Below are 15,223 nucleotides of genomic sequence, written 5' to 3' on the forward strand. Positions count from 1 at the left end.
ACACATGACCTCCAAGGAAGCAGCATGAAGTTGCTCTGCTGAAAGGAAGGGAAGCAGAGGTATTTGACCTCTCCTCCAAAGAGGAGAGTTTTCTCTTGAAACATTCTGGGATTTTGGCAATCCAGTGAGTCAGTCGTGCCATGGAACGGCAGGAGCTTAAACAGCTGCTTGCTAACTTACATCTTTGGGGAGAAGGTCAAACACATTAAGAGTCTCTTATGCTTCCCAGTGACTGAGTAGAAGGAAACATATATCATTTTAGATGGAAGGGGTTGAAATAGTCTCTTCAAAATTCTGAAAAGAATATTTATTTAGATGTCGTGAGATTGCTTGACATAGAGAAGAGTATCTCCGTGAAATTGAGGTCCTCTGTGAACAAAACAATTCAGTTCACCTCCCTTTCACTAGATTTTTATTTTGGCCTCACAAAATATGCATTTTTATTTTCACTAAGTGGTGCTCATGTTTTCTCACTAGGCTCTCAAAGTACATGCAAATCTAAAAGAATGCTTTAAATAAGGCTTGTCTTTTATTAAAGGTAGTTACAACTAATGTATCAGAATTAAACATGTTCCCCCTCAATAATAGTCAGATACTATATTACAAATACTCTATAAGCTTTTTTTTTCAGTCTATATTAGAGTTTCGAACCATATATAGCTGTTAAACCAAATGATTACTTCTGGGTACGGAAGAATAATTTAAAATTATGACACAGCTATTTTTTCTTTAAAAAATAGTTATTTGGATAAAATAGTAATTGCCTACAATTCTGTTAGATATTATATTTCTCATCATTTTCATTTGTGTTCATGATCAGCTGTTGAACTTTTGAATATGTATCTTTTCCTTATATAGTTGACAAAATAGAAATCCCTTCAAGAGAGTTGAATGTAGTTGGATGAAAAGAATCAGCTTAGTTGTTATTTAGAATTAATACAGACTAATTTATAAATTTCTCTTTGAGTTTATTAATATCACATGGGTTGCAATATTTTCACATTACAGAATATTAAAATGTGTTAATTTTAAGGAAAACTTTTGACTTTTAAAAAATCTTATTTATTATGGTATAACTTATATGCCATCTGCATTTTAAATTGACCACTAAAAAAAAATAAGAGATGCACTCTTCAGGTCAAATTTTGGTCCAAGTTACCAGATAAAGGGTAGTTTCATTCATACAGAATTCTCGTTTGCTATAGAAAAGATCTTAAATATACTGTTGGGTAATTGGATCCAAGGGAATAGCTGTGGTCTATAGTATTGTCTTACCGTATGTTGGGTGACTGCATTTTACAGGTCTAACAAATTTCTCTTCCAGGTGGATAGAAGCATTTCAAGAAGGCACAATACTGTAGTTGCGTTGGTTTCGTCTCCTGTGGTTCCAAAAGGGTGGAATTTCATCAGAATAAATGCAGTACAAACATTTTATATAAATGAACAATGCCAAGATGAATCCAACTAAAATCTTCATCAGAGAGATTATTTTATTAGGTATAAGGTAATTTTTAAAAAATGTTTGTTTTTCATGTATGTTATTTATTAAAATTTTAATGTTTACTTAATGGTCAGAGTTATTTCTGAGACTCACACTGTATTCTGAAGTACCTTTTTTTTAGAAACCAGAACACTTACCTTAATACCGTATTAACTGTTTGTGACACGGTCCCTCCTGTTTTCTCAGTGTGTTTTACAATGTTACTTTGTAACATTCTCACCAGTGGTATGAATTTCTATACAGTCTTTGGGTTGGAAATTATGATTAAACAGCTGATGAGAAAAATGTATGTCTTTGAATCCATACATTTAGATGAATTTTTTTTATCTTTTAATGGAAAAACATATGGCCAATTTCTACCTCAGTAACTGAAACAAAATTCCAGTAAATTGTCTAAAGTATTTCTACTGTTACGTACCTCTTGTTCCATGAGATAATGTTATATATCATCAAGGAATTACTGCAAAGGGATAGAATCTGAATTTTCACTTAACTCAATTGTGAGTAGGAAAAAGAATGTTTCCATTTTCAGGGTTACACAAATAATTAACTCTATGGCCTTTACATTAAGTCTAATCTTTAAAAAAGAAAAAAAAAAACTACCATTTCAACACAAACATAAATGTATTATTTCTTTGAAAAGCAAAATATGGCGAGTATATTATATAATGTTTCTTGCTCTTCTAGATGTTCTGAGCCCAAGGTAGTAGAGAGGTATTTGTATATAAAAAGAATGTTACATTTTCTATAATATTGTGATTTTTTTAAATGAACTGGAATTACCATATCAAAAAGCACATATTCTAAGCCAGTATTAGAAATTGTATAGTATTCATTTTTAAAAGATTTTTAAATACCACTTTGTGTTATGTCCTCTCTGGTAATTAAAGTATATATTTTTATATTTTCCTTTAAACAGCTGTCAGCATACCTCATTAGGAAGGACTTATATTCCTATTTTGGTTCATGTATTGTTTAACATATGAACTGCTTTATACATAAAATTGATGAGCAGAAGTAAAATTAAATTAACACTATGATTAAAGTCATTTCTGATGTTCATAATATAAATTTACTGACTGAGCTTAAATGAAATATAAAGTATCTTCAAAGGCAAGAAATTCCTTTGAATAAAAGGCTCAAGAAATTTCCCTTCTGCTGTTATATAAAGAATTTCCTAATGCAGTATTATCTCTGTGACTGCCAAGAGAATTGCCGAGCGCCTCCTGAAACCCTTAGAATGTTGGTTGCAGCACCAGGGTCTCTACATCTCGATTTTGACTGCTGTCATTTTCTGGCTATTACTTGCTGTGGAATCATTTTAAACCCTCTTGCAACCTCACATACAGTCCTTACATGTTAACTTCCAAGTCTTTCTGTTAGCTGTAGGTAAACTAACATTTCTTTGCATCTCATTAACTTTAACCAAGATAGCATAAATAAGGCTTCCACGTTAAAATCCCTGCAGTTTTTAGTGTGTCCTTTTTAGAGACCAAGGTCATGCCTTATGAAGTATTTCCCTTGGTTTCATAGGATCAGCATTTTGTAAAACAGGTTACTGGGGTTCCTCTCTCCTCCTCTTGAGCTTTCAACCTTCTGACTGCAAGGTTTGGTCTAATCGGAATCTGAAAATTATCAGCCAGTGGCTATTCTGTCTTTCCAACAGTTGGCTGAATCAAGAATCAGTTAAGTATTTAAGAAACAGTGCACAGACTTCTGATAATTCTAATTACATGTGAAGCGCATGTATGATTATGCTAGTTGGCTTAGGCCCATGGAGGGCTTTGAAAAATATAAAATATGGTGCCTTTTGAGGAAGCTATCGGATTACCAGCCCCCCCCCCCACCAGATGTTTTACATGTGAAATAGTATTACATTCCCTTTCTCCCTTATCAATCCTTCATAACTTCACTGAAGCTGATCAATTATTTAACCTTGCTCATTCAATGTCAAATGAAAAGCCTGATTATATATATTTTGTTATAAAGCTGTCAATACTTTTAAAACCACTCTTGAAGCTAACATTTTAGCAAAAAAAAAAAAAGATGTTGTATGCACTCTATAAATGAGAAGAAAGCATAAACAGTACTTAGATCCCAGTAGTGCTTAGTGTATTTTCTACATTGATATATGTGCTTCCATCAAATCCTTTTCAAGTGTCTCCTTTTATTCATAAGGAGAAAGAAGAGTAGTTATAAAGTTCAGTCCAAAAGGATGCTTAAGAAACCTAGACAAGAGATGCCAGGTCAAACTAGGGGAAGGCTGGCCTTAGTGTGTGTCTCTAGGCAGTGCTGCTCCCTTATCTGTGGCAGCTTTAAACATAGAGGACCCACCAGAGTCTAAGAAAATGAGAAAGTTTATCTTTGGTATTTCTGAACCTCTTCCCAACCTCTTTCCCCTTGTTCCCTAATGTACCCAGTATCCTGCTATTGTCTTTTCCCAAGATACATCTCCCTTTTAATAACTAAAAGCTTGATTGTGTAGTAGCATTTCTTAAAATGAGATCATCAGAGCAAACTTTAATATAAAGCTGTAATGAACCAACTGCTGCTGCTGCTAAATCACTTCAGTCGTGTCCGACTCAGTGCGACCCCATAGACGGCAGCCCACCAGGCTCCCCCATCCCTAGGATTCTCTAAGCAAGAATACTGGAGTGGGTTGCCATTTCCTTCTCCAATGAATAAAAGTGAAAAGTCAAAGTGAAGTCACTCAGACATGTCCGACTCTTACCGACCCCATGGACTGCAGCCCACCAGGCTCCTCCATCCCTGGGATTTTCCAGGCAAGAGTACTGGAGTGGGGTGCCATTGCCTTCTCCAAATGAACCAATTACATGAGGACAACTTTAAAGTATAGTTTTGTTAGCCAAAGGTGTATTTTATATTTGGATGGTAGAATATATCCAGAAATAGGGAAAGCCTACTATTTAGTAATTCAGTTAAAATGTAAATGTCATCACAGGATATCTTGATTTATGTCTTTGAGTGTGCTTTCCTTGTACCCGGTTTTTGAAATTTGAGATCTGTTGTTGTCGGATGTCATCACGGGGACTTCCAGAGATAAATCCTATTTCTCTTACTATACTGCACACTCCTTAAAAACGTACTATTCTATTCCTGGTACAACAGTTTCTCACAAAATACCTACCTTGCATCTTTCAAGAGAAAATATTTGTTGGAAGAAAGTAAGGACAGGATTCTTATCATTTTGAACTCAAAAGTCCCAGATGGCCCATATTATAACTCAGATCTTAGACCTGCTCTTCCCACCATCCTGCAAGGCCATATTAGCAAGTACCTGTTGGACATCTATATCTTAAGCATTTTAAGCTTTACATGTCTAAAACTCAATTTCCTTTCATTCAGATCTGCATGTTTTCTTCTACAATGGAGAAACACCATTCTTGGCTCCAGAATCTGCCTCCAAGTCTCAACAAGACCCTTTACAATTGCCCTCGTGTCTTTTCCATCTTCTTTGTCCTTCTGTTATTGCATCCACCCTAGCTCAAATCCTTGTTACCTCTTCCCAGTGATGGGTATAACTTTTCTTCTAATTCCAATGCCTTCCCATTTAAACACTGCCAGACCCACCTTGTTAAGCATAGTTCCAATTTAGTTTCATTCCTGCTCTTTACAACCTTCACTGGCTTCTGAGTGGTTTGGCATGAATACTTCTGCTCAGGTATCATGTGGCAGCTAACCCCAACCCTCCCTTCCTCTGTTCACACCGTTTTGTCTTTTCTTATCCTCCCCCCACCCCATTTTTCTGCCTATTTACCTAAGACTTCTCTATAACAGTTGATCCTAGCCTCTCCCCATTCCTGCAGATTAGATCTAGTCTCTCCTTCCTCTATGCTCCTGTAGCCTTTGGCTCCTACAGACTTTCTTATGGTGCTTATCACATTCTAGCCTTGAGAACAGCAACTGTATCTTGTTCGTTTGCGATTCCTCCTCAGCACCCGGCAGAGTGCCTTGCATTCACTGGACACTGTTGTGAATTAAATTCAAATGATCTCTTTTTTGAATGCCTCCAAAACACAAATATTCTGGAGCCTATGCCACTTCTAATGTTTTTTTCTAATGGAAATTTTCTAGTTGGCTTTTTTTGTTAAGATAAATGTTCAGAAAGTCTCAATATAAAATTCCCCCATTTTTGAGGGGGTGGTTAGGACGAATGGTGGCAACTTTGTTTTATGAGTTCATCATAGCATGTTAAGAACCAATCTTGAAATACTATTTTTTCAAATGACATAAATTTATAGAAACACTTTTTACTTTAAAAATGATGTTTGTATCTTATTGTCCATGTAGAGATATAGATACTTTATAAATAAAATATTAGCAGTGTAAATAATGTTATGTATATTTATACAAAATAAATTTACTAAATCTACTCTCAGTGTGATGATGTCTTTTAAATCATTTTTTATAGCCATGCAATTAGAGATGAACCACACTGATCTATTTTCCTGAATCATAGAGGAAGCTCTTTTTCACCAACAAAACATACTCCCCATTTGCATGGTGTCTACATTGAAATGTTACTGTGACCTAAGCAGATTAATTGGCTGTAAAGGGGATGACCCTAGGCATCACTGTGGGTGTGCATATTGGGCACTGAGAATAGAGAAAAGGTCTCAGATCGCCTTTTTCCATTGGACCTATAGGTAGTATACTTTCTTAGCTTTCATCTTTGGGACAGATGTAAGGATTGGCTCCCAATTTGGGTGGATGGAGTAGCTGTTGTTCAGTTGCTAAGTCGTGTCCAACTCTCTGGGACTGGATGGACTACAGCACGCTGGGTTCCCATCCTTCGCTGTCTCCCTGAGTTTGCTCAAATTCATGTCCATTGAGTCGATAATACCATCCAACCATCTCATCCTCTACTAGCCTTTCTCCTTTTGACTTTAGTCTTTCCCAGCATCAGGGTCTGTTCCAAAGAATCGGCTCTTCACATCCAGTGGTCAAAGTACTGCAGCTTCAGCTTCAGCATCAGTCCCTCCAATGAACATTTCAGGGTTGATTTCCTTTAGGACTCGACTTCAAGGATGGATGGAGGAGGGCTGCTTTAAAACCACCAGTTACACAACAAATGACACTAAAAGGAAGAGGGCGACTTCTAGAGAATGAGACGTAGTGTTTTCACTTGTTAGGGGTTGTCGCATGCCCCTTTTGTTTGCCCAGATGCCCAGTTCCAGGGGGAAATGACAGAGGAGATGTTCTCCTTATCAGTGCACCTTGTTTTTCCTGACTTGGGTTTCTGGTCTGAATGCGTGACTGCTTTTCTAGGGTGAATCAAAACTATGACATTAAAAAATAAATAAGACATTTTGAGGACCCCTTCAAGACCACACCACACAGCACTCTGCAAACACGGCGGCTCTTGCTACCACACCTTGGTGCTTCGGGGGCCACGATCAGAATGTGATGTTCTGTCAACACCTTATTTCGCAAATCTGTATTTACCATTAGGTACTGTCCCATACGCTTGGGAATACACCAGTGAACAAAACAGACTAAAGCCAGTCTTCTGAAAGTTTTCATTCTAAGTGATTCTGCTCTGGCTCCATTTAGGCAATTATGCTATTTACTCACAAAAGTTGATAAGTAAAACTTAGCCTTACTCAACAGGGCTATACTCCAGCTTATTTAAGGGAATTTGAAATATTTTATTGGGATCTACCCAGTTAAGTGTTCTAATAAACCGTTTAGTCTAAAGCAAGAGCCTGTGACAAAGCCCAGTTTCCCATAAATTAGAGACCGAACTGTCTAAAACTGATTAGGTCATCTATCTTGGCTCCAATCTGAACAGTCTCAAAATTTTCTTTAAGGACCGCCTTTTGCAAACAGGATGCTAAGCGCACACATCTTCTCCAAGCCCTAGATAAGGGAAGTGCAGCTCTGCCGGAGCAGTCTCCCTCCTACGCGATAGGGGGCAGTCTACTTCCAGAGGCTGGGTTCTCTCAACCCTCCACCCGGGGAACGTCACGACCGCCTCTCGCCGCCTCTGCACTCCACTGGTGCGCAGGCGCGGACGGGAGCGCGCACCGAGCCGCTGAGGGAGGGGTCACGAACTCTGACCCCCCCTCCCCCCCCAAATACACAAACCCAGAAAGGTCCATCTCCACTTTTTTGACCCTCCCCGCTTCAGCTTTTTCCAGTCTGTTTGCTTGGAGGCTCCCTACCCTATCCCGTCCCAGCAGCCGCCGCACGGGACTGTCCGGTTTACGCCCAGCGTAGGACGCCGCTCGGCAGAGAAGCGCCGGTAAGGAGGGACGGGTGAGGAGAAAAGCGGCCGCAGCGGCGCCCGGGAGGAAGGCGGGGGGCCCTGGGAGGGTCCCTTCCTCCCAACTGCCAACGGGCGCGCCCCCAGTCCCCGCAGCAGCCTGAGGCTTCGGCCAGCAGAACCCGCACTTCGGCATCCGCGGCGCGCTACTCTGGGCGGGCTGGGAGCTGCCGGAGCAGCGGGGCCGAGTGCGCGGGGCTCCGAGAAAGGCCGAGGCCGGAGCCGGGAGCGGGGTCCAGAGCCCAGAGCAGGGCCGTGGCGGTGGGCGCGAGAGGGAGTCGGCGAGCGGCTCTGCGCGCACGGCAGCTTCTCCCGCGGCACCTCTGACCTTTCACCTACAGGGAAAGCTTCCGTCTTGGCGCGGGCGCCTCTTCCCCAGCCTCCGGGAGCCGCGCGCTGCCGCCGGGCCCGGGGTCGGAGTGGGCTCTAGCGCCTGCGGACGTGGGAGAAGCCGGCCTGGCGGCGAGCCGAGGCCCGGATCCCTTTCACTACGAGTCTCTGACTTGTTTCTGTGCTTTTTACTGGACCGACGGAATGACGCTCTCTACTTTCACAACCGGTGGCGCAGGAGCGGCCGCTGCCTTTGGATCTCTATCTTTAGAGAAAGAAAAGGCAACGGCCGAATGTCCTCATTGCAGTGCACGTCCAAGCTTCCTGCATCTCTTTTGTTAAGAAAGTCTGCTTCCAGCTCTTGCAGATACCGTTTTATGAATGGCATATGTTGCCAGGTTGTTTTGTAACCTTCGCTATATAGGTCAACTGTTAAAAAATAATTTCTGGAAAGGAAAATAAAAAAGGCTTGAAATTAAGGCCTTTAGGGTTTTTGTGCTTCGGAACTTAATGGACCTTCGACTTTGAGGGTTTTAGAACGGTGCCTGCTGTGTGGTTGGTTTTAGATTTTAATTGTCAGTTTGGTAGATGTACAATAAAGAAGCTATTTCTGCTTATTTTTAAAATGGATCGCAGAAAATGTAATTTCATCATTCTTTGTAGGAGCATTTCGGCTTTTTAAAAGGAAAGCAAAGGCAAAAAACATCCCCAAAATATGTACTCTTTGTGTGTGCTACACAATATAATTCCTACTATTTGTTGGAGAGAAGGAAAGAAATCGTATATAAGAAAGGATTAATAGTTTATATAATCATGTACCTTTTTTGAGTCATAGAACCGTCTGCCACCTTTTTTAATCTTTTATGAAAGCCATAGACTTGTCTCTAGAAAAATGCACCCTTGCATACAATTTTGTAAGTAAACAGAAGTTTCACAACTGAGTTTTAAAGGTGAGAGAATTTAAATGAGGGAGGAGGAGCTTGGAATTGTATATTGGGGAATAAAGAACATTCCAGTTTGTCCTGAACGAGTCCCCTCTGGGACTGGTAGGAGATACAATAGGAAGATGGGGAAGTCAAACTATAAAGGAATGCTCCTTTGTGTCTGCAGTGGCAGGTGTGTTTATAAGGACTTAGTAAATACTGAAAAAATACCAGCAGAAGGATTGAAACTTTATTCTTTGACCATTAAAGAGGCACTGATACTTATAAAACAGGAGAATAAGGATGTGTTTCAATTCTGTAAGCATCCCGAGATTTTGCTGTTGGTTAGAAGTGCTGACACATAGATGATTCTTGCCTTCTAGGGGTTTTTCATATACACAAAGTTGAATATATTAAGTATTCATCCAGGAAAGTTTTTTCTGGCAGTAGCTGAAATTATACTCAAAGGATTCTTAACCTGAAGACCTTGGGCTGGCCATAGAGTTATGAACTCCTTGAAATTCAGCATAGCATATATGATCAGTTGTAGAGAGAATGAATGTGAACCTGTTTTCTTGTGAGGGAAACCTTAACTGCCGTCAGATTTTCTTTTCTTTTTTATTTTCGGTTGTGCTGGGACTTGGTTGCTGCACCTTGCTTTCTCCAGTTGCGGCGCCCAGGCTCCTCCCTGAAGTGGCTTCTCGTTGCGGAGCGTGGGCTGTAGTTGTGCGAACTTCAGTAGTTGCGGCACACGGACTCAGTAGTTGTAGTTAATGGGCTTAGTTACTTCATGACGTGTGGAATCGTCCCAGACCAGGAATCAAATCCGTGTTCCTGCATTGGCAGGTAGATTCCTATCCACTGTACCACCAGGGAAGTCCCAGATTTTCAAATCTATGTTTGATCCACCCTACCAGAAAAAAAAAAAAAAAAATAATTGTTTTGCATCATATTTTCAAGCATTTTTTGACTGCTACACAGAAGAATGTTTTCCGTCATGACTTAGCACACAGATTAAATTGAAGTAAGTCCTTACCCTCACTATGCTTGATGCAGTATTTTCTATTCTAATTTCTTTTTTAAAAGAAGAAAATTCTGACCCACTATATTTCCCCATTCACAAGTGGCTCACAATAAGGAGTTTGCAAAATACTGCTTTGTAACAAGAGCCTACAGTTGGTTGATGGGAGTAGGGCTGGTGGAGAAAGAAAATGGACTGTTTATGATGTACTCAAAGAACACAGACTTAAAATTTTGAACCTGAATGGAAGGAGGATGACACCACTTTTGTTGTTCAGTCAATAAATCATTTCCGACTCTTTGCAACCCCGTGGACTGCAGCATGCCACGCTTCCCTGTCCTTCACTATATCCTGGTGTTTGCTTAGATTTGTGTCCATTGATTCAGTGATGCTATCTAACCATCTCATCCTTTGCTACCCTCTTCTCCTTTTGCCTTCAGTCTTTCCCAGCATCAGGGTATTTTTCCAGTGAGTCAGCGCCTCACATCAGGTGGCCAAAGTGTTGCAGCTTCAGCATCAGTCTTTCCAGTGAATATTCAGGGTTGATGTCCTTTAGGATTGACTGATTTGATCTCCTTGCTGTCCAAGGGACTTTCAAGAGTCTTCTCCAGCACCACATTTGGAAAGCATCAATTCTTTGGTGCTCTGCTTTCTTTTGGTCCAACTATCACATCCGTCCATGACTACTGGAAAAACCATAACTTTCATGGATCACAGCCTTATCATGGCGAAAGGGCTTGTATAACTCAATAAAGCTACGAGCTGTGCCATGAAGGGCCATCCAGGGTGAATGGGACATAGTGGAGAGTTCTGACAAAACATGGTCCACTGGAGGAGGGAATGACAAACCACTCCAGTATTCTTGCCATGAGAACCCCATGAACAGATTCAAATGGCATCACTGAGGGTATATTTTTTCCTGTGGGAAGATACATAGACGTGAGATTGAGGTGAATGTGAAAAAAGAAGAATCAGAGCCAAAAATGTAAGACTGTGTGTCTTCTATATGTTAATTAGCTCTAGAGTAGTAAAGGCAGCATCCTCCTGTTTTTTGGCTTTGTCCCTCAGGTTGGTAAAAACGCTTACCCTTCAATGCCTATCTCAAATGTCTCTTCTATAAGATTTTCCCAGACCCTCCCTCTCCAGTGTGATGGTTCTCCTGACCTGTTGCTCTTTATTTATTGAGCACTTTATTTATTCAGCTAACTTTCAGGGAATATGTTTTACCTGCAAGAGACCATTGTACACTGATTATGTGTCTGTGCGTGTGTGTGTGTGTGTGTGGATGAATGTTGTTATATTGGCAAATAGATGGGTGAAAAGTGGAAACAGTGTCAAATTTTATTTTCTCGGGTTCCAAAATCACTGCAGATGGTGACTACACCCACGAAATTAAAAGATGCTTGTTCCTTGGAAGAAAAGTCATGGCAAACCTAGACAGCATATTAAAAAGCAGAGATATTGCTTTGCCAACAGAGGTCCATTTGGTCAAATGGACCTACTGGTTTTGCCAGTAGTCATTGGTACAAATGTGAGAGTTGGACCACAAAGAAATCTAAGTGACGAAGAACTGATACTTTTGAATTGTGGCTCTGGAGAAGGCTCTTGAAGTCCCTTGGACAGCAAGATGATGAAACCAGTCAATCCTAAAGGAAATCAACCCTGAATGTTCTCTGGCAGGACGGAAGCTAAAGCTCCATCGGCCACCTGATGCGAAGAGCCAACTTACTGGAAACGACCCTGACACTGGGAAAGGTTGAAGGCAGGAGAAGGGGGTGACAGAGAATGAGATGGTTAGATGGCCTCACTGACTCAATGGACGTGAGTTTGACCAAACTCCATGATAGTGAAGGACAGGGAAGCCTGGCATGCTGCAGTCCATGGGGTCGCAAGGAGTTGGACATGACTTAGCAACGGAACAACAGCATACATTGACAAAGATATTTTCACAAACTCAATTTTTACAAGAATATTTTGAGATAGATTTTACTGAATCCATTTCATTTATAAGCAAACAGCCTTAAGTGACTGACATGTAGTTAAACATTTAGTAAATAGTAAAAATGGGATTGAAAGTGATTTATTGACTTGACTCTAGGGCACTCTACTACCTTTATAAACCCCCTCCTATATTCCTCTCTTTTTCTCTTTATCACTACTTACTAGTTTACTTTGTAGCATTTGCTGCTGCTGCTGTTGAGTCGCTTCAGTCGTGTCGGACTCTGTGCGACCCCATTGACAGCAGCCCACCAGGCTCCCCCATCCCTCAGATTCTCCAGACAAGAACACTGGAGTGGGTTGCCATTTCCTTCTCCAATGCATGAAAGTGAAAAGTGAAAGTGAAGTCACTCAGTTGTGTCCGACTCTTCGCGACCCCACGGACTGCAGCCTACCAGGCTCCTCCGTCCGTGGGATTTTCCAGGCAAGAGTACTGGAGTGGGGTGCCATTGCCTTCCCCGTTCGTAGCGTTTAGTACGTGGTAATTTAAAAAATCTGTTTCTTCATTAAAATATAAGCTCCATGCAGCAGAGATTGTCTCTGTCTTACTCACTGTGAAGTCCAGCAGTCACACCGTGCCTGTTAAGTATCTTTCAGTAAATATTGATGCTTTCTGAGTTCAAATACAAGTACCAGGCAGTATTAAACATTACAGGTTCATTGGAAAAAATTAGTCCATTGAAAAACTACGAGTTCTTTTTCTTTAGAAGTTTTTTTATCATCTACACAGATAAAGCCACGTGCTTTAGAAGATAAATAGGCACAAAATACAGTGGATTACAGATGAAGGAATGTTTACTTTTGTAATTACCCATTAGTAGATACCCATTCAAAAAGCAGAAAATAAGTGGCCTGTAAATCTGCACTTAGAGAAGTCATCATTAATACTTGAGAATGTTTGTATATTTTATTTATTGTCTCTTTTTCCTACTGTTCAGTCCATGGAATTCTCCAGGCCAAAATACTGGAGTGGGTAGTCTTTCCCTTTTCCAGGGGATCTTCCCAACCCTGGGATCAAACCCAGGTCTCTCACATTGCGGGCAGGTTCTTTACCAGCTAAGCCACAAGGGAAGCCCAAGAACACTGGAGTGAGTATAGCCTATCCCTTCTCCAGCGGATCTTCCCAACTCAGGAATCAAACCAAGGTCTCCTGCATTACAGGCGAATTCTTTACCAACTGAGCTATCAGGGAAGCCCTTGTTTTAATACTCCCTGACATTTAGAAAGATGTATCCCTAACATTTGGAAAACTGCCTGGCTCATAGTAAGCACTCAACAATTATTTTTGAATGGAAGAATGTCGAATGAATTATTGGATCAATGAGTAGGAAAAGTTTTAAAGCTTTGATAAACATTGGCAAATTTCTGGGAAGTTTGTTTCAATTTAGACTTACATCAATAATATGTAAAGAATGCTTATTTTTCCTCAGTTTTTTTGAGTTAAATTTAGTCTTGGAAAACAAACACATGTTGATCTAGTGATTCCATTGCAGTTGTGATAGAGAGAGAAGCCATTAGCAGAGACATGGCAATATGAAGCAACATGGTAATAAATTCAAGGAGTTACAAGTAGTGCATATGGCTAAAATGTAAGGTTTAACCATTGGCACCTCACATCCTATAATTAAAGGGAAGGCTTTGAAGAATATTAAGAGCTAAAATAATGTTAAATATATACATTAAAGCAGTCTGGCACCACAGTATTAAAGTGTTAATAGCAAGTGGGTGAACGTTATTGGACCTTGAGGTCAAGAAACTGGGAGAATGGCAGGAACGGGACACCAGTCTGTCAGTCTTCAGTAAGTAGTGTAATTGAAAGAGAAATGAATGAATGACATTAAAAACTGGTATAACTCGCTTAAGTGAGTCTCAAAGGAAGAGTTTTTCGTGTAGGAAAAGTAAGCAGCCTTGTTCAAAAGACTGCATTCACAGTGTCCTTGAGATCTACAGACAGCACATGGTAGGAATAGAGATGCAGTTACCCACAAGAGATCTGTACAAGACTCTTGTCTGGTGGCATGAACCCGTGTGAATTGCATGGGAGGCAACAAAGATTTCTGAGAATTCATGCCAGCAGAAATGGCTGCCAGCTTGGACTGAAGGGGACATAAATGGGATGAAATGAATGAAGGCTGTTGGAATTCTGGAACTCTGGAATACTGGGTGGGTCGATAGCGCTGTTCTGTTTTGAACATATGTTGCCTTTCAAAAAAAAGAAAGAATGACACTCCGTCCCCCCCACCCCCCGCCAAAATAGAGAAGAGTTTGGAAGGATTGCCATTCCATCATGGACCCAGAGCACACAGGCTTTGGCAGTAACCGTCTCCTTGGTTGGGTTCCAGAGAGGTTGAGGGCACTTAACTGGCACTACTTTTCAAGTGGGAGATAGTTGAGTAATTAATCTAAATACTGTATATTGCTTTTAGAACAAGTAATTGAAACATTTAAGGTTTTAAAAGTGATTGAAAGACAAGTGATTAAAATAATTTGGTGATCAATATTAATTATAATTGTAGAATATTAGTGAATTTATGATGGTATATAATAAAGTCAAATGATTTTTGTATTCTTGACTACCTGATATAGAGAAAAAACAAATGTCAAAGTCAATCTGTTAATCTTACTGACTTTCAAATCTATTTGAAGAGTTTTATGTTAAAATTCAAATTAAACTTAACACATAAGAACAATGAAGAACAATCACAAAATTCTGGAGAAATCTTCCAGTCTTCTGAATATAATTATTTTGTCAGCTTTTACAGTATACTGATTAAAAAGTGTGTTAAATGGCTACAGTGATGTATTTGTTTATAGACTGGATTGACCTTCTTTAATTAATAAACCATTCCTGATCTATATTGAAAGTCTGTGGTTTAGTCTTCAGTACCTTTGAAAAGTGAAATTGTTTGGTATTTTTTTTTAATAGACATTTTCAAAATTTGTAAAAGCACAGAGAATAATTTTATGAATTCTTGTATAAACGTCAACCGTCTTTGATAATTGTCAACACACAGCCAATCTTAAGTTGTTTATTCCTTCCCACCTCTACCTCTTTCCAAAACCAGAATATTTTGAAGCAAATCCTAGTTATCATATAATTTCATTTGTAAATTCTTCAGTTAATATGTTTTGTGGGTATAATTGTGAAAAAGCATCTTATTTTT

At 39.9% G+C, this 15,223-nt stretch overlaps 2 protein-coding genes across 5 annotated transcripts in view; both read left to right on the forward strand.

Moving 5' to 3' along the window:
- The window catches only part of FGD6 (FYVE, RhoGEF and PH domain containing 6), a 106,959-nt gene extending 101,065 nt beyond the window's left edge, over positions 1–5,894 (forward strand). Inside the window, 1 exon segment of the mRNA XM_027543129.1 lies at positions 1,325–5,894. Coding sequence (XP_027398930.1) covers positions 1,325–1,361 — 37 coding nt within the window. The 3' untranslated portion in view covers positions 1,362–5,894.
- Positions 5,895–7,360: 1,466 nt separating this feature from the next.
- The window catches only part of NR2C1 (nuclear receptor subfamily 2 group C member 1), a 39,938-nt gene continuing 32,075 nt past the window's right edge, over positions 7,361–15,223 (forward strand). For 2 of the 4 annotated variants that reach the window (XM_027543134.1, XM_027543133.1), the window contains exon 1: positions 7,362–7,766. The gene's annotated coding sequence lies outside the window, so the exon portion shown is untranslated. Of the gene's footprint in view, positions 7,767–15,223 lie in introns of all 4 variants that reach the window. The other 2 variants (XM_027543132.1, XM_027543130.1) reach the window with 2 other exon arrangements.

Source organism: Bos indicus x Bos taurus, chromosome 5, assembly GCF_003369695.1.
Source record: "Bos indicus x Bos taurus breed Angus x Brahman F1 hybrid chromosome 5, Bos_hybrid_MaternalHap_v2.0, whole genome shotgun sequence".
Classification (NCBI taxonomy): Eukaryota; Metazoa; Chordata; class Mammalia; order Artiodactyla; family Bovidae; genus Bos; species Bos indicus x Bos taurus.